At 41.3% G+C, this 17985-nt stretch overlaps 2 protein-coding genes across 9 annotated transcripts in view; one reads left to right on the top strand and one right to left on the bottom strand.

The window, feature by feature from the left end:
- The window catches only part of WDR19 (WD repeat domain 19), a 73301-nt gene that overhangs the window by 8058 nt on the left and 47258 nt on the right, over positions 1–17985 (bottom strand). For all 7 annotated transcript variants that reach the window (XR_014023220.1, XR_014023221.1, XM_081303563.1 and 4 more), the window contains 9 exons: positions 16841–16987; positions 16184–16308; positions 13950–14062; positions 12376–12444; positions 8710–8787; positions 6898–6994; positions 4973–5097; positions 2150–2231; positions 574–724 (listed from right to left, as the gene is read on the bottom strand). Coding sequence is in view for 5 of the 7 variants with exons in the window: in XM_081303563.1 (XP_081159689.1) it covers positions 574–724; positions 2150–2231; positions 4973–5097; positions 6898–6994; positions 8710–8787; positions 12376–12444; positions 13950–14062; positions 16184–16308; positions 16841–16987 (987 nt within the window). In the remaining 2 variants the exon portion in view is untranslated. The remainder of the gene's footprint in view (positions 1–573; positions 725–2149; positions 2232–4972; positions 5098–6897; positions 6995–8709; positions 8788–12375; positions 12445–13949; positions 14063–16183; positions 16309–16840; positions 16988–17985) is intronic.
- The window catches only part of RFC1 (replication factor C subunit 1), a 115291-nt gene that overhangs the window by 86557 nt on the left and 10749 nt on the right, over positions 1–17985 (top strand). The window contains exon 26 of one of the 2 annotated variants that reach the window (XR_014023224.1): positions 3777–4731. The exons of the other annotated variant lie outside the window; for it this stretch is intronic. The gene's annotated coding sequence lies outside the window, so the exon portion shown is untranslated. Of the gene's footprint in view, positions 1–3776; positions 4732–17985 lie in introns of those variants that run through there. 2 annotated transcript variants of the gene reach the window in all.

Genomic DNA, 17985 nt, shown 5'->3' with positions numbered 1-17985 from the left:
GGATTTGGACTCGACTGGCAAAGGGCTGTTACAGAGTTCTCACATTGAGAATGTCCACTAGTTTATTTATTCCCCCGGCAGATGCTCCTTGCTAGTAGCCATTCATTCTCTCCTTCCTTGGTAAGAGAACTTGTTTCCACTCAGCAGTATGTTGTGTGGCAGAGCTGGCTAAGGAGGTGAACTGGGAGTCCTGAGGACGATGCCTTTCTGAATAACCAGGCAAAGGCCCTTCCTTTAATTCCCTTACTTCTTCCTTCCTTGAATGGGAATGTGATGTCTGTAGGTGTGGCAGCTATCTTGCAATCAAGAGGAGGAGACTTTCATCTTGTGGATAGCACAGCTGGATCTGTGCTTGATGGTATCAGGACACAGTGGCACCAGCCCTGAACCATGATGCCTTGTGCAAGAGTCATATAAATCCTGACTTGTTTCAAGATTTTCTGTGCTTTGTAGCTGAATATAATCCCTTACCTGCTGTCTACTTTCTTATTGAGCCTGCGCATTAGCAGCTCTATTTTGAAAAATACCTCTGGGCAATGGGATTAGAGAGTAGAAATGGCTGTCTCTGCCTACCTGACCATTGCCTCGATCTTCTTTTTGTATTTGGCATCTATTTTGTTGCGGTACTCGGGCCTCATCAGCATAGCGGCAAAGCTGAAAGCAGAGTTCTTCAGGCCTGCCCGGTGACACTCGATCACAGTAGACGTCAGGATGGGCACAATGTCTGCAATATAAATGCAACAGAGAAAGCACATGGCTCCCGTTCTCAGGGCACGGGCGTGACTCCATCCGTGGTTGCTAGAAAAATAGGATCACACTCATCTAAGCTTAGCTTTTTCTGCAAAGACCCACAAGTGATATGTTTAATAAGGAAAGGACACCACCGTGTAGTCAGGCTAACTGATGTCTTTCCCTTGATTAACTTGTTGCTCTGGGACACTGGGACCAACAACCCTTGAGGTGACACTGGGGTGAGGCTCCTTCCACACCTGAGATTTTTTGCATCTGACAGGATTGCTGATAAATGGGTCTGGGAAGTTAATAACTTTATGCACTAATCTTTCTGCAGGCACCTAATTCTTCCTTCAAGACAGATAATCAGAATTACTGACTCAAAGAATATGACCTTTTAAAAATGACTCACTACTAGTAGACAAACTGCTTCCTAGAAAGGCTACATCAGCTTCATTCCCACAAGCATGCATGAGAGGGCTTGTTCTGTCCTACCCTTTGCCAAATGGTATTAAGTTCTTTTCTGTAACAAAAATACATTTAGAGAATGGTTTGGTGAGATTATGACCCGTAGGCCAGATCTGGCCTCTGACTTTGGTATGACCCATGAACTAAGAATGGTTTCTACATTTTAAATGGCTGAAAAGAGATCAAAAGAATAATATTTTGTGGCATGTTAAAATTTTATGGGGTTCCAAGATTTCTGTGTCTAAAAAATAGTTCTGTTGGAACCTATCCCTGCTCATTCATATATGTATTGTTCATGCAAAAATGTTAGAGTTGTGAGGGACAAAGGGCCCACAAAACCTAAAACATTTAACATGTGATCCTTTATGGGAAAAAATAAGTAGATATCTGTCCTATTATGGTACAGAGTCTTATCCATTTAAGAATATTGTCATGTCATGTCTTTTAGAATAACAGAACCTTTTTCAGAGAACATATCCTACTGTGGTTGAGAACACAGAATCAAACTTTTTAACTGACAATGTGGTCTTGGGCAGATGGATGTTATTTTTCACTTTCTTTGCCCCAGTTTGCTTATCTATAACGTGGAGAATGGTCCCCACGTGTGCAGAAGAGTAGCCACGTGTTCATGCTGGAGACCTTATCCTTAGGCTAGATCTGCTCGAATGGTTGGCCCTTGACTTGTATCTGGGAAATTGGATTTAGGGAGAGTTCCCACCATTTCCAGAACTGATGAGTGGCTCCCTGTGCCTAAAAATCTTTGTACAAACAATGTGGTTTATGTGGATATTTGCTTCCTAGGAGGCTGGAAATTTTGGTACATGCCAGGCAGGGGTTACCTCTATACATAGGTGTATAAAACACTGGTTGGCAGCTGAGTCTGTGAGTATAGATCTCAAACTGCACTAGGGTGGACAGGTGGATAGTGAGCTCTTCACACAGTACTTACGTGATGGAAATTTGCTAATGTTGTTGGCCACCCGAATGAGCATGCGTGCCCCTTTCATGTGATCTCCATTTTTAACATGAATCTGAAATAAATGATACATTTTATTCTTACAGGCAGTCCCAACTCATGCTTTGTTCCCCTAAACAACAACAACAACTACTTCTTCTTCTTCTTCTTCTTCTTATTATTATTATTATTGGTACTGGGGATTAAACTCAGGAGCCTCATCCCACTGAGCCACATCCCCAGCCCTGTTTATATTTTATTTAAAGACAGGGTCTTGCTGAGTTGCTTAGGGCCTCGCTAAGTTGCTGAGATTGGCTTTGAATTCACAATCCTCCTGCTTTGGCCTCCTGAGCCACTGGGATTACAGGAATGTTATGTGCCACCTCACCTGGCCCAAACAACTTCTTGATTGTGGCCCAGGACAGGGCCGTCACGAGGTCCTTGCAGCCTTTCCTGGCTGATACCATGGCAATTTATTCCTTACTACTTCTCCTTCAAACGGCTGCTGCCTACCACAGTGGCCTCAGGCCTCACCTCTACTGTGCTCTGCATTTTACTCTTCCCTAGACCCTTGACATGAGTTCACATCCCTGGTCCATCACTTACTGGCCATTATTAGAGGACTATTAATACCAACTTTGCCAAGTTGGTGTGAGAGGAAGGAAGGGAGGGAAGGAAGAAGGAATCTGTTAAAGGTAGAAGGTGCTGCTCATGGTCGGGGAAAGGGCAATGGCAGATGGAAGGTCTGAGGTGGAGGGGTTTGGGTAAGATGAGGTGAAGCTGCAGAATTGGCAAAAGCCTGGCCAAAAAGCCACTGCAGTCACCCAGTGTGAGGTGAGGGGGCCCATAGAGGTGGGAGAGTGGGGATGGAGAGAAGTATAGTAGTCCCCTTCATCCACGGCTTTGCTTTCTACAGTCTTAGTTACCTGCAATCCACCTTGGTCCAAAAATATGCACCTTTATCTACTCTTGAGTGACCATATTCACATAGTTAGAATATATTGCTATATAAATGTTCTATTTTATTAGCTATTGTTGATCTCTTATCTGAAGCAGGGGAAGCCCTTCCTGCTTATTCTCCACCACCTTCCACTGACTCTGGGCCTCAACACTGCCCAGCCGAGCCACCGACACCTGAATGTCCTAGGCTGTCGTTAAGCCACGCTCCCTATCCCAGCTCTGAGGAGAAAGATGCACCACAGCCAAGTCCACATTTCTCTTGAAGTGTGTGTGGATGAATCTTTCTTCAGTCCTTTGTGGCAAAGATACCTTGACATTTGTGCATCAATGTATTCTTCCTTGAGAGGGTCTGATAGTTTGCTTTAGATACCACAAGCAGTCAAAGACCTAGAAAGCCTTGGAAATGCTTGGGGAGAGATTAGAGCTGAGGGGAAGAGTCACAAGGGTGCTCTCCAGCAAGAAGGGAGGAGAATGTCTGGATGGAATGGAAGGTGTCAGCCCTGGGGGCCAGAGGAGAAGAAAAGGACTCAAGCAGCATCCCATGGCTATGGTGGTGGACAGCCTGGAGGAGGAATCCCTCCCTGTTTTTTGCACCTCAGCTCCAACTGTTTCTAGCCTCCCTCAACACCTAAGGTTCCATTTTGCTTATCTGTGCTCCCAGGACACTGGCGTCACCTCTCACGTTGGCAGCTGAGGAAAACCTCCCTGTTTGCAGCCACTTTCTCTAGGAAAGAAGGATCCTGCTGCTCTGAAGGGAAGTGGACTCCCCGGGGCAGCGTGTTGGAGTTCTAAATGCCTTTTCCTATCAATCAGCGTTGAGGACCCAGGTGTCTAATATGATAGCCATTAGTCACATGTGGCATTTAAACTTTAAAATCACATGAAGCTAAAAGTTGAGTTTAGCAGTTACACAAGTGCTCCACAGACGGGCTGTCAGCTTTTGTACTGGACAGCACAGGTATGGAACATTCTATCACCACAGGAAGTTCTACTGGACAGTGCTGACATAGTAATCAGGGTTTAAATCGGTTTAAATTCAAAGTTACATGAGGTCCTGTGGACTGGCCAGAGAACCAATTTATTACTAATATGCAAGGTCCTTTGACCTAAGTGAAAATTTGGGAAAATACAAGTTAGATTCTGTCTGTACCTTTACAGAGATATGAGTATACATATGGACATACCCATGCAAACATACAACAGTGATTTATATTATATGAATAAGTACTTGAGATTTGCATGATTTATTTTGTTTCTATTGAAAATTGCTGATTAAAAAGCAATGTACAACTGGAAATAAATATGATCTAACTTGGTAAAACATTTGAAAATGTATGTACATGCATTTGAAGAAGCACAGAGGATATGTACAACATAATGTTAACACTTATATCTGAGTGACAGACTTCAAGCCTGAATGATTGTTTTCACCAAACTTTCTATATTCTCAAAAATTTTTAATACATATTATTTTTCTATGTAGCTGAAAATGAAACAATATTAAAAACAGTGAAATTTTGTAAACTCTACTAATTTAGAATTAATAAACTAACAATTACTGGATAAATAAAAATGTTTTAAGTAAATTTGTTTTATGGGCACAGCTAATATACCTATTGCTTCCAAATAAATACAATATAGAAAGACAAACACAGCAAAGCCTGCTCCTTTCTTCCCTCCCATCTGCTGGGGCTTGGGTCCACTCACGCCTTGCCACTTGAGCAAGCCAATTCTACCAGTCTCTTCAGTATGTCTCTCATTATTCTGCATTCTTTCTTTTCACAGCTAGGCATTCTTTCTTTTCACACATAAGGCAGCGTATTGTGGCATTATTCTGGGTCATTCCAAGGGCCTCACCTTCACCAGTATATAACTGTGCAGGATCATGAGGTTAGTGGCCATCTCAGAGGGAATTTTGATCTTCTGGGATTTAAGTTCTGCGTACATGCTGAAGAGAACATCATGTGCATTCCGATAGTTTCCTTGAAAAAAGGCAGTAAAATGACATTACTGCAAAGGATGTCATCTGAGGACTTTTGTGGGCCCTCATTTTATAAGTGAAATTGCTAATGTTGTTTTTAGTAACATTTTAACCTTTTCTTCTACACAGTAACCTAGTAGTGTTCCCTGTTCCATGTTACTAACATCCAGCCAGTCCCTCAGGAGAAAATGCCCTCCCAGATGATTCACTCTTCCTCAGGGCAACCCCCTGACCCCAAAGTCCGCTGGGTCATTGAGTTCTGAGGCCTTCAGATTCCGTCCAGCTCCCTTCCTCGTGCCTGCCACCAGTGCCTCTCATTTTCCTCCGGGCAGTAGTGTGCTAACCAGTTTTTCTCCTGAGCTTCATTCAGATGTCAGTGTCTTTCCAAAACTTCATGCCTCACCAGAAGCCTAACACCTCCAGGTCACACCCATGCAAAAACCCTCCAATGTGAATCCCTGAGCAGAGGACTGAGCCCGGCAGATCTGCCCCTCACCCCCTAGGGTCACTGCCTTCTCCTGCTGCTGCCCACCTGAGGATGTGATAGCCTGGCTGCCCCTCTCCCAGCACACCCCCTTACTCCTCATCTCTCTCCTTTCCAACTCAGCTGGAGCCCTTGTTGCCACCCTCATTACCATCCTCCAACTGTCACCACCCTAGCCTTTGGGATGCCCTGGACCCCCTCTCCTAGTGTCTTTTTTATTATATTTCTCTTTTCTAGTCTAGCACTTGTCAGCCTGAATAACAACTCAGAATTCACTTTTTTTCTCCCATCAAATTGTGAACCCTCGAGGGCAGAACTGTGGCCCAGTTCTGTATCCCGAGCTCCTAGCACACATCTGACAGGTGTGAAGTCAACATAAGGTGAATAAAGTACTCTGTTAGTTTATTGCATATTTCCTAGAATTGTGTTCCATATATATATATCTAATATCTAAGAGAACTGGCTTGCAAAAACTAGTGAAGAATTCTGACTTATTCAATAACTATTTACAAAGCATATAAGGGAATCATAGAACATTTGGAGTTTCCATAAGTAGTCCTGTAGATCACAAAGAACCAGGTCCATAGTAATACAGTATGATTATCTTCTACCATCTGATATCTCTTACACGGTTAAGGTCAAACACATGGAACTGAAAGGAAATGCCATTGTAGGAGGGGGCTGTGGGCTGGGAAGGTCAGAGTCGTCGTCCAGAGTCAGGAACTGTAAGATTGCAAAGGATGGCTGAACGAGTACCCCACAGGAGAAGGGTCAGTCCAGTTACTCCATGTCCCTCTGTGACAGCTATTATTTTATTTCTCTGAAATCTAGAAATGGCTACTTCCTACTTTCTTTTTTTTTTGGTGCCAGGGAATGAACTCAGGGCACTCAACCTCTGAGCCACATCCCCAGCCCTATTATGTATTTTATTTAGAGACAGAGTCTCACTGAGTTACTTAGCACCTTGCTAAATTGCTGAGGTTGGCTTTGAACTTGCAATTCTCTTGTGTCAGCCTCCTGAGCTGCTGGGATTACAGGCATGCACCACCGTGCCTGGCTATTTCCTTATTCTTTCGGATTCAAAGCAAGTCTAAATTAGAATCTGCCTACTTTTTTTTTTTTTTTTTTCTGTCAGAAAAGGGCTTTGGGCTTGATTCTACCATCTATTTGGGTAGAAAAAGAACTGTTAGGGACTGGGGCTGGAGAGGCAGCTCAGTGCTAGAGTACTGGCCTAATATGTGTGAGGCCTGGGTTCAAATCCCAGCACTATAAAAAGCCCAAACTAAAACAAACAAAATGTACATGTGAGGCACTTACCAGCAGACTGCTCTTCTCTGGCAATTATTATGGCGGTCCGGGCAGCCTCTCGGTACTGTTTTAGAGCCATGTACAAGCGGAACAGGTATTTGGCGTCCTATCATACAAACCGTTAGAGAAACATCACTTTCTTCATTAGCTAAGGGGAAAAACACCTATGATTCTACACTTAGAATCACATTCATCTGCCAGTAACTGAGAATTGATGCTGTTTTTAAAAACCCAATAAAGGAAAAAATAAAAAATAACTAGAAAAAAAAACGCAATAAAGGAATTTGTTCAGAGGTTCATATGTACCCAGTAGCCCTTTAAGTACTTAAGAAATATTAACTCTGTTAAGTCCTTCGGCCTACCCCAGGAGAAATGGTTATTATTCTAATTTCATAGATGAGAAACGACACAATAGGAGACGGGCAGAGCCAGGGTTTGGACCATTATGGTCTGGATTCCAAGTCTCTGTTCCCAACCCTGCTTCACAGAGGATCTTTATATATTTGGAGGGAAATGCATTCTTACACAATATACCAGCTTTCCAAGACTGAAAAAAAATTAAAACTCATATAAATTCTGTGTTTTATAAAAATTTTCTTTGGCCTTTGATCACTTTATTCCTATCCTAGTTTGAGACTTTTTCTTTTCTTCTTTTTTTTTTGGTACCAGGGATTGAACCCAGGGGTGTTTAACCACTGAGCCATATCCCCAACCTGCTTAGTTTTTATTTTAAGTCAGGATATCACTAAGTTGCTTTGGGCCTCCCTATGTTGCTGAGGCTGGCTTTGAACTCATGATCCTCCTGTCTCAGCCTTGCAGGCTGCTGGGATTACAGGCCTGTGCTTGAGAGCCTTTCATCATGTATTTGATGCTGCTTTCCAGGTTATTGGAATAAGTGGACATAGTGGGAGGTAGTTTGGATCAGACCAAGGACCTGTGTCCTTTGGCAAGTCAATTTAGCTTCTCTGGGTCTCAGTGGCTTAATCTGTAAAATAAAGGAAATGGACTCAGGCATCTACCTGCTCTCCAGCTGTGAGACTGTACAGCCTCCTTTAAATCAGTGACTTGAGTGGTCAAGCAGCATTCCTTGACCATAAAAGCAAGCGGGAGAACCGGTTCCTGGCATTCTGAAAGGCTGGCAAGTCTGTCCTCACCAGGACAGGGAGAAGACCAGTTTCTGCAGGAACTCTCAGGGAGTATTTTGAAAAAATAATCTTTGCAATTAATTTCTACTTTAAAGTGAGTTGTTTTTATGCTTAATATGATGTTTGTTAATGTCCATAATTTAAAAAATTCGAACAAAGCACACTGATTTTTAGGGACCAGTGAAACAGCGATTGTTTTCATAATTCCCAGCTAAACAAAACTAAAACAAAAGTCAAGGTGCTGGGGACTGTTTTCTGGAGGGATGCAACTATTTCCCAGGTGGACCGCTAACTTGAAAAATATGCATGCTGGGCGCGGTGGTGCACACCTGTAATCCCAGCGGCTTGGGTGGCTGAAGCAGGGGGATTGCAAGTTCAAAGCCAGCCTCAGTAATGGTGAAGCACTAAGCAACTCAGTGAGACCCTGTCTCTAAATAAGTATAAAATAGGTCTGGGGATAGGCTGAGTGCCCCTGGGTTCAATCCCTAATACCCACCCACCCACCAAAAAAGAGTGAACGTCTGTAATATCCTCCAACACTTGGGTCTGTCTAGATGAGCTGCAGCTAATTTCAGAGACAAATTTTCAAGCCCGTGTTCCAAAGCCTTGATAGCTGATAGGTGAAAGCTGGGCCGAATGAAGACATGAGCACCCCACAGAGCAGAGCCTCCCCTACCTTGGGCAGGCCGTCACTCTCCCCCATCAGGTGGTCGATCAGCTGACTGGTCAGCAGTTCATCTTTGGCCTGGCCAACCTGTTTTGTAAAGAAAAAAACCCCAGCAAATCAGCACCTTAAACCTAGCAGGAGGGGAGAAAGACAATCATTTGCTGTGGATGTGGAATAAAAGAATACATGGAAGTATCTATAGTAAAGTGCTGGAAACATAGACTCAGAGTCTTTAGTTGCCAATAAAAATCCATTCTTAGAAACTGTAACTTTACTCAGCTGATGTTTCTTTGTACAGAGAATATGCTTCTTAGGTTTCAATAAAAAAATCTTAAGATCAGTGTAGCAACATCTTGCAAAAAGCATCGCATCTTGAACACAAGACCTGGGCCTTTCACAGGTGTATCTCCCTAATCAACACAATCTGAAATCTAAAACTTTTTGAGGGCCAACATGATGCCCAAAGAGTTTTGGATTTTGGAGCATTTCAGATTTTAGTATGCTAATTAATCTATGCCGGTATTCCAAAATCCAAAAGACTGAAATCTAAAACACTTCTAGTTCTAAGCATTTTGGGTAAGGGATATTCAGCTTGCACAACGTCACCCTACTGAGTGCCTGGCCCTTGCAGCGGCTCCCTGAGGACACCCGTGCAGGCAGGGCTCGGTGTCAAGGAGCAGCCACAGAGCCCAGAGGGGGTAGGCAGCTGGGAAACTTGGATGAGGTTCTGGTGGGGACCCTGGCTTACAGATCTCTTAGAAATCATCTCCACAAAGTTGAGAGTGAAACCACTGAAGTAGGGGGTATCGATCAGGAAAACAGTGTGCCATACTGGAAGGTATGATGATGTTAGTGGCTTTAAAAGATGAAAAATGGAGGGAGATCTCTTTTCCTTGTGTACATAAATGGAGGAAAGCCCACGTGAGGCTACAGTGCGAAGGAGGCCATCCATGAGTCAAGAAGAGAGCCCTCACACAGGAACGGGAAGCTAGCCCCTTGATCTTGGGCTTCCCAGGCTCTAGAACTGTGGGGAATGGATTAGTTGTTTAAGCACTCAGGCTACGGCAACCCAACTGGACTTCAGACATGAGCCTACTGATAACAATGAAATAGAAAGTACACGTACCATCTAAGAAGTCATTTTTCAAAATATGTCAGATCTATGTCTGATCAAGTATCTAAATTTAACTACTACTTAATAGGAAATACAGAGAAATTATGCCACAAGGATGTATCAGTTAAATCTAAATGTCAGAAATTCCTCAGGAAAAATGACCCATTTTCTTAACAACTGAATGGCAGGGGCCAGGAGGTGGGGTTAGGAGATAGAGCAAAAGAGTGGAGTGGGGAGGGAGATTAAAAGAGGCATAAGGTACATCTACTAAACATAACACAAGGACTTTGTTGGAGACAGATGTGAACTAACCTGCTGTAAAAAAGCATTTATGTGAGAGTTGGGAAATTTGACCCCTAACTGGGCATTTGACATTATCAAGAAATCATTGTTGGAGCAATTGGGATCCTGATATAGTGCTGGTGAGAACATGAAGTGGTGCAGCTGCTTTGGGAAACAGCTGTGCAGTTCATCAAAAATGTTAAACTTTGTGGCCAAGCAATTCCACTCCTATGTAATATATCCAAAAGAAAACATGTTCACACAAAAAATTGCACACAAGTGTTGACATCAGTATTATCCATAAAAGCTCAAAAGTGGAAGCAATCCAAATGTCCAACTGATAAACATATAAACAAAATGTGATACAGTCATACCATGGAATTTCATTAAGCCATAAGAAGGTATGGAGTCCTGATACATACGACAACCTGGATGAGTCTTAGACATTAAGCTAAATGGAAGACTACACCAAGGACCATATGTTGCATGCATATTCCATTTGTAGGAAATGTCTAGAATAGGCAAATCCATAGAAATTTAAAATGGATTATAACATAGACTACATATAATAAGTAAGATAGTATGGTAGTGGTGAAAAGATAACTAAAATAACAGAAGAAACTTATGAATCAAAAATCAAAAATAAAATCAATTATACATATTGGTCATTTCATCTACAACAAACACTCCATGGTAATTCAGTGGGGAAAAAATGATATTTTGATAAGTGGCACTAGGTCAACTGGATAACCATATGCAAAAGAAAGATTTTTGACCCTATCTCATGCCATACCCAAAAATGAATTTGGTAGGCATAGACCTAAATGAGAAAGCTAAAATGATCAAACTTGTACATAAAAGCCCTGGGGAGATATCTTCATGACCATAGAATGACAAAATTTCTTAAATAAATAAGCATTAACTACAAAAGATTCCCAAATTAGACTTTATCAAAACATAAGAATTTTTGTTCATCAAGACACCATTAGAAAATAAAGATAAGCCATATCTTGAATGATTTATATTGTGTGCGTGCATGCGTGTGTGTGCGTGTGTGTGTGTGTGTGTGTGTGTATGTAGTGAAAAGACTGATATGCAGGATATGTAATAAAATCCTACAAATCAGTAAGGATGAGTAGATACAATTCAAAATTGGAAAAAAGACAAGAGAACTTCACAAGAGAGGATATTCAAATGGACAATAAATATGAAAAGGTGTTCTATATCGTCAGTCATTAGAAAAATGAATGAAAGCCATAATGAGATATCACTACACATCTATCCGAAGAGCTAAACTGAAATAGACCAATAAGTGTTGGTAAAGATGAGGAGTGACTAAAATATCTCACTAGAATGTAAATTGGTATGACCACCTTGAAAAAAATGCTTGGCAGTATCCACTACTGCTAAAAACATGTATACCATATAAACTGATAGTTTTCCTCAAGGCATACCTAATAAAACTGAGTTCTATGTCCACCAAAAGGTATGAACTACTTAAGGCAGCAGCTTTATTTATAATAAGCCGAAGCTAGAGATAATCCAAATGCCCACTAACAGTGTAAGGAATAAATAAATCGTGACATAGTTATATAGTAGACTAATACACAGCAGTAAGAAAGGCCCATTGCTACCTGCAACAGGAGACACATTCCCCTACATAACACTGATTCAAAGAAACTGGACACAAAAGGGTACACATGCCTGTCTCCATTTGTATGAAGTTCATCACGGGTAAAACTATTCTCTAAGGACAGGAGTCAGGATTGTTGCCCTGGGTGGGGGTGCTGACTGGGAGGTGACATGAGGGCGCCTTTTGTAGTAGAACTGAAGATCTGTGAGGGTCACCCAGGTTGACATGTAGGAAAATATCGATCAAGTTGTACACACAGGCTCTGTGAACGTCACTGTTATGCAAGTTGCAACTAAAGAAAACCCACAGGGTCTTTCTTTTTGTGGTGCTAGGGAGCAAACTCAGGGCCTCAGACCCGCTAGGCAAGCACTCTACCACTGAGATACCTGACCAGCCCAGGTTCTTATCTTTTAGACAAAGATTTTTATCCAGAATGGAAGTGATGTGATGACGGTGATCTACTTTAAAATAATCCAAGGAAAGAAGGTGGAGCATGAATAAAATAGTACTGTCCATGTGTGGGCAGCTGTCGGTTGTGGGAGTTTGTTACACTGTTTGGTCTCCTTCTGCATATATTTGGAAATTTCTTCAGATAGTTTTTAAAAACACTGGCATTCTTGAAGGTTTCATTGTAGAGTTTACTTACAGTTTCTATTGCCATTTCTATTGCCATGTTATCTTCTGAGCTTGGGCATTTCAGGAAGTGTTTCAGTGCCTAAAATGGGAAACAAACAGCAATTAAATGTCTTTAGACTGAGCTCACAATAGGAAAAACAACATTTCCACATACAAATGAATTAGTTTGTGAAAAAATCTTCATCTCACCAGGGGCCTGCACAGTGCTGGATCTTAAATATAATCTTCAAAGATTGGGGTGGAGTTTAAAAGAAATGGAAGGATCCAGTTAACTCTCTGAAGAATCTTATTCTGACTTTTGATGAAATGCAAATACAAACTATGCCCTCTTGCAGGAGGAAGATTTAGTGACTTTCATTCATTCTTTCAACAAATATTTATTGATAGCTTGTAACTGTGTATGTGGGGCTGTGGGAGATCGGTTATAGCAGGAATGCTCTGGTGTGTGCGGCCCCGCTTCTTATGTTAGGTACAATCTAACTGGGGAGAGATCTGTGTGAGGTGATAATAAAAGGAACCAATTATTTTAAGTCCCAATTGCCCAATTCCTGAACATCAGACCCATAAAGAAATTAAAAAGCTCAAAAGACAGGTGTGGCCAGTTGGTATTATAAGTGTTCTGAGGAAGCTGAGATGGTTATGCGTGGGGACAGTCCAAAGGTGGCAGAGGGGGGAGAGGCCTACAGGATGGATGGGTATGTGGTCGGTGGTGAAGGGAGAGAGGAGAAGGGGGTTGGTAAAGGGCTGGCTGAGAGAACCTAGTGTGGTGCTTCCACGAAACAGTTGGAGCCAGATTGGGAGGCTCAGGCTGGCTGGTCAAATTCTGGAAATTCCTTTTGAGTGCCAGCTGAGAAGGTGGGCCTTTTTCTAAGAGGCAGAAACAGTAAACTGTGGCCTGTAGGCGAAATTCACACATGTGTGTTTTCTCTGGCCTGTGAGGTATTCTGCAAATATCTGGACCCAGATTTTAAGACTGGCAGACCCAGATTTCTGTTTCTCTTGGAGCATCATAGGATCTGGTACTGCTGGATTCAGACTCCTGAATGACCCTGATGTGCTGGAGGTGGGCAGCGGCTGTCCCCTTTAGACAAGGCACGTGCCAGCCAGCCTTGCCATTCAACACTCAGCTTCACCCCCCAGATGAACTCACGGTGTCTCTTGTTTGGACAGTTTCCCCGCCTGAGGCAAAGCAAGTACTGTTTGGGGGGTAATGAAATGAAGGATGAGTTTCAGGCAGAGAAACTAAAAATAGGGAAAGTAGGAAACTATCAGAATAATCAGAAGAAAGGTCATCGGGCTCTGGGTTGATGGCAGTTAGAATGAAAGGGACAGATGTGAGAGATTTTAGGAAGATGGTGACAGTTTGTGGAGAGAGACAATTTCAAGGTTGAGTGGTGCAGCTCAGTGGGTGGTAGAGCATGTGCTCAGTGTGCACAAGGCCCTGGGTACAAACCCTAGGGCCAAAGACAACGAAAAAGGTGGACAGATCCCAAATCTGGGTGTTTGGAAACATATTAGCATTTTAAAACATTTCCCATAATCATTCCTGTGGAGTCCAGGAATGTGTTCTTGGCAAATACTAACTCGTGAATACTGGCCACATAGCAAGAAGAATTTTCCAGCCTGAAAATGCCTCTTTTCTCCTTCAAAGTACAAGGCGATGCTTTGGTAGTCTTCGTTAGTCGTGTCTTCGGAACCTACAACATAAATTGGTTGAGGAAAATACGTGAGCAGAACTTGTTTACCTTTTATTGCTAAACTAAAAAAAAAAAAAAAATTCTAAGAAGTGATCTAAAAACTGGAGACTAAAACCCGTAGTGTCTGTTTTCATCAGAAGACATTCATCATCATCACCCTGGATATTAACTCTGCTCCATCTTTGTTTCACTCTAAACAGGACTTGGGAGAGAAAACGATGAATCCAGGTTATGATTCGTTATTAGCCTTTGAACTTTTTGTCATTCTTTGAGTCTTAAAATCTCAACTCCTAAAACAACAGGAACCATGATGACTATGACCACAATCTGCCTACAGCTTCAGAGGCCAAGTCAACCCAACACAGACGTGACCCACCTCCCTTTCCCAGCACCGACTGGTTTGAACAACAGTCTGTGTGTGCCAGACAGCAGGGAAAGAGAGTATCCAAAATGGCCAATGAGTAGTTACCATTATTACTGTTCTTCTCTTACTGTTTTCTTTTGGTTTAGGGCTTTTAAATTTATTAAGCACAGAGGAAGAAGGGCTCCACAGCTCCCTAGCTTCCAACTCATTACATACATTTACCCTTGGCAGCTCAGTGGGTAACAACAATTATCCACAATAGCCCTACAAGTCCAGCCCAAGGCAGATACAGAGTTTCCAAGAGAAAGGTTGGATACTGAACCCTATGGGAGGATTCTCTCTCTCTCTCTCTCTCTCTCTCCATCTCTATCTATCTACATCTCTATCTCTCTATTATCTATCTATGAAAACTTAGATGATTTAGTGCAATGGTCACTTATAATGTTAGGACAAACATCTGTCAAGTGAAACACTGGTAGGTCTAAAGTTGCTTTTATCTCTACTTCTTTGTTCTCTTTAGCTTTTTATTTCCACCAATTATCTTAATGACTTCCCAAAAAATGTTCTCTTAAAGATGGAGACAGAAAATTTCTCATGAGTTTTAACAATTTAGGGTCATTTTGTGAATTTTAAAAAAGAAAAAAAACACAAAAAGACAAATATTTTCTGATTCCATTTTCATGAGGTACCACGAATAGTCAAATTCACAAAGTACAAAGTGGTTACCAGGAGGGGAATGGGGGGCGGAGTACAAAGGGTACAGAGTTTTAGAATGCGATGATGAAGTAGTTCCATAAATGGGTGGTGGTGACAGTTGCACTACAATGTGAATATACTTAATGCTGGAAATCGAACCCAGGGCCTCACACCTGCAAGTGTGAAGGAAGATAGTGACAGTGACAGGGTGTGGAGAGAGACAATTTCAAGGTTGAGCGCTGCAGCTCAGCGGTGGTAAAGCATGTGCTCAGTGCTCACAAGGCAAGTGCCACTAAGCCACATCCCCAGCCCCAGAACAGAGCTTTTTAAATGGAAATTTTAGGTAAGGTCTATTTTACCTCAATGAAAAAAGGCTAAAGAAAGACAACACAAATATATTATATGGTTCATGTTATAAAAGTCTAAAAATTATTTCAGTAATTTCTAAGACCAGTGGCAAGCATGCCAAAAAATATTACTTTTCATCAAAATAATCATATACACTCATATATCTTTCTTTCTTTCTTTTAAAGACAGGATTTCACTAAGTTGTTGAGGCTGGCCTTGAACTTGCAGTCCTCCTGCTTCAGTCTCCTGAGTAGTTGGGACTACAGGCCTTCAGTGCCCAGCTTTAGTAATCATATATCCTTTTTTTTTTTTTTTTTTAACCAGGGATTGAACCCAGGGGTGCTTTACCATTGAGCCACATCCCCAGCCTTTTTTCATCTTTTGAGACAGGGTCTCACTCAGTTGCTTAGGGCCTCGATAAGTTGCTGAGGTTGGATTTGAACTTGAAATCCTCCTATCTTAGCCTCCTGAGCCTCTGGGATTATAGGAGTAGACCACCACACCTTGCAATAATCACATAGTCTTATAACTCAATCTCACCTTGAAGTTGTAGGAATCTTGAAATCTAGCAATAACATACATGTGTGTGTCTACGTGGTACACATTTATGACAGTGTGGCTAGGCCTACGCCATTCTGATAATTAGATGGTAAGAGTCAAAGTGTTTCTATGATAAAAGCTTTTAGAGAACGTAGAGAAACAATGATATTTACCAATAATGTCTGCATAAATTTCCATTTTGTTGTGTTGCTGGGCCAGGGTGAAAGCTTCATTGTTACATTTGGACATGACAAGAAACTGGATGGCAGACCCATAGTCACCCAGCTGTAGAAAAAACCTAGAATAAAGTACTTTAATTAGCTTGACCCTCATATAAAATAAGTCTGTGATTTACAAAATAAAATCGTTTTTTTTTTTAAATAAATATTTTTTTAAAGAGAGAGTGAGAGAGGAGAGAGAGAGAGAGAAAGAATTTTTAATATTTATTTTTTAGTTCTCGGCGGACACAACATCTTTGTTGGTATGTGGTGCTGAGGATCGAACCCGGGCCGCACGCATGCCAGGCGAGCGAGCTACCGCTTGAGCCATTATCCCCAGCCCCTAGAATCGTTTTTAATCAGGAGAAATCACTTAAAAATAAAAATTTATTACATAAACTGCAGTCCTCATTATATGCTTATGATACTAGACAATCAAATGCTCATGCTGACCATTCACAAACAACCTTTGGATTTAAATACCTAGAGCTGATTTAAAAAATCAAAAAGAATAAATATTCCTTTCAAATTTAAGTATTTGACGAGTGGAGGCAGTGTCCTTCTTTTACAGTTAGTTTTTGGAAGTCCAAAAATGTGAATGCGCTGTGTTACCTGGCTACCATCTTGGCTCCGTCCAGAGACTGGGTCTCTCTGACGATGCTGACGGCCTTCTCCGGGTTGTTGAGGTGATCCAGATAGATGCGGATCACACTGTTCCACTGCTTGGCGTTCTCATAAGCCAGGACAGCTTCTTTGTATCTGTAAGAAATACTTGGTTGAGATAAACTTTCCCAACACTGTCAGTTTAGGAGGGAAATAACAATAAGTGTTTGGGTCACTTTCCTACTGTGTTGCAATTGTTGCTTGTTTTCCTTAAACATCCTTTTATTTCATCAGAAAAAACAGCAGGAACTCTCCCACTAAAATATGTTCTTTGTAAGGGTTTGATAAACAGTAAAAGGCCAATATTGAATTGTATTTTCTCACTTGAATCAAAGTTATATAATTTCTTTATATGTTACTGTTTTTTCCTTTTTGAGAATATTATAATAGCAATATAGGTTTATTTTATAAAACACATATAACAATAATTTTTCACAATTATATATGCCTAACAATGATATAAAGTCTTTGTGTGTTGACCTCTAGATGGCGCTCAGGACTTCTTTTCGGCTTGAACTAATTCTCCAACTCTTTCCATCTCAACAAGACTATTAGTGTATCTCTCCATTTCCTAAGTTACTTTTCAAAAAGTGAAGGGTATCACTAACATTTAAAAGTCTCTTAGTACAAACTTCCAAAGTGGAATCTACACTTCCATCAGTCATGTAAAATAAGTGCATTTTCACGGTATGGTTATTAGTTTAAAATACATTTTCCAAATATAGTGGCATAGTTTTATTACTCTTCATGGAGTGAAACTTTTTCATGTTTACACACATACAATTTCATAACTGTATTTCCTCTGAGACTTGCCTTCTTATCTTGAGCCTTTTTTCCAATATTAGTGTTTTTGAGTTTCTTGTACTGTATTAAGCTGGAGAAGATCTTGGCGCATTTAATATTCATTATTCATTTCTAACTTTTCATACTGTTTTATGGTTTAAACAGCGCAGCCAGCCATGTGTGTGTGTGGAATTCATAGTTCTTTACTTTTCTTTCTTTCTATATCTCTAAGTTATCCTCCTTAACAAAATGATGATCACTTAATTCCATTTTCATGCCTCATTAGGCCAAATTTCAACTTTCTCCATTTA

This window comes from Spermophilus citellus (genome assembly GCF_964194105.1).
Source record: "Spermophilus citellus genome assembly, chromosome: 8".
Lineage (NCBI taxonomy): Eukaryota > Metazoa > Chordata > Mammalia > Rodentia > Sciuridae > Spermophilus > Spermophilus citellus.
The sequence above is the reverse complement of the archived record's forward strand: the minus strand, read 5'-3'. Positions and strand labels throughout refer to the sequence as shown.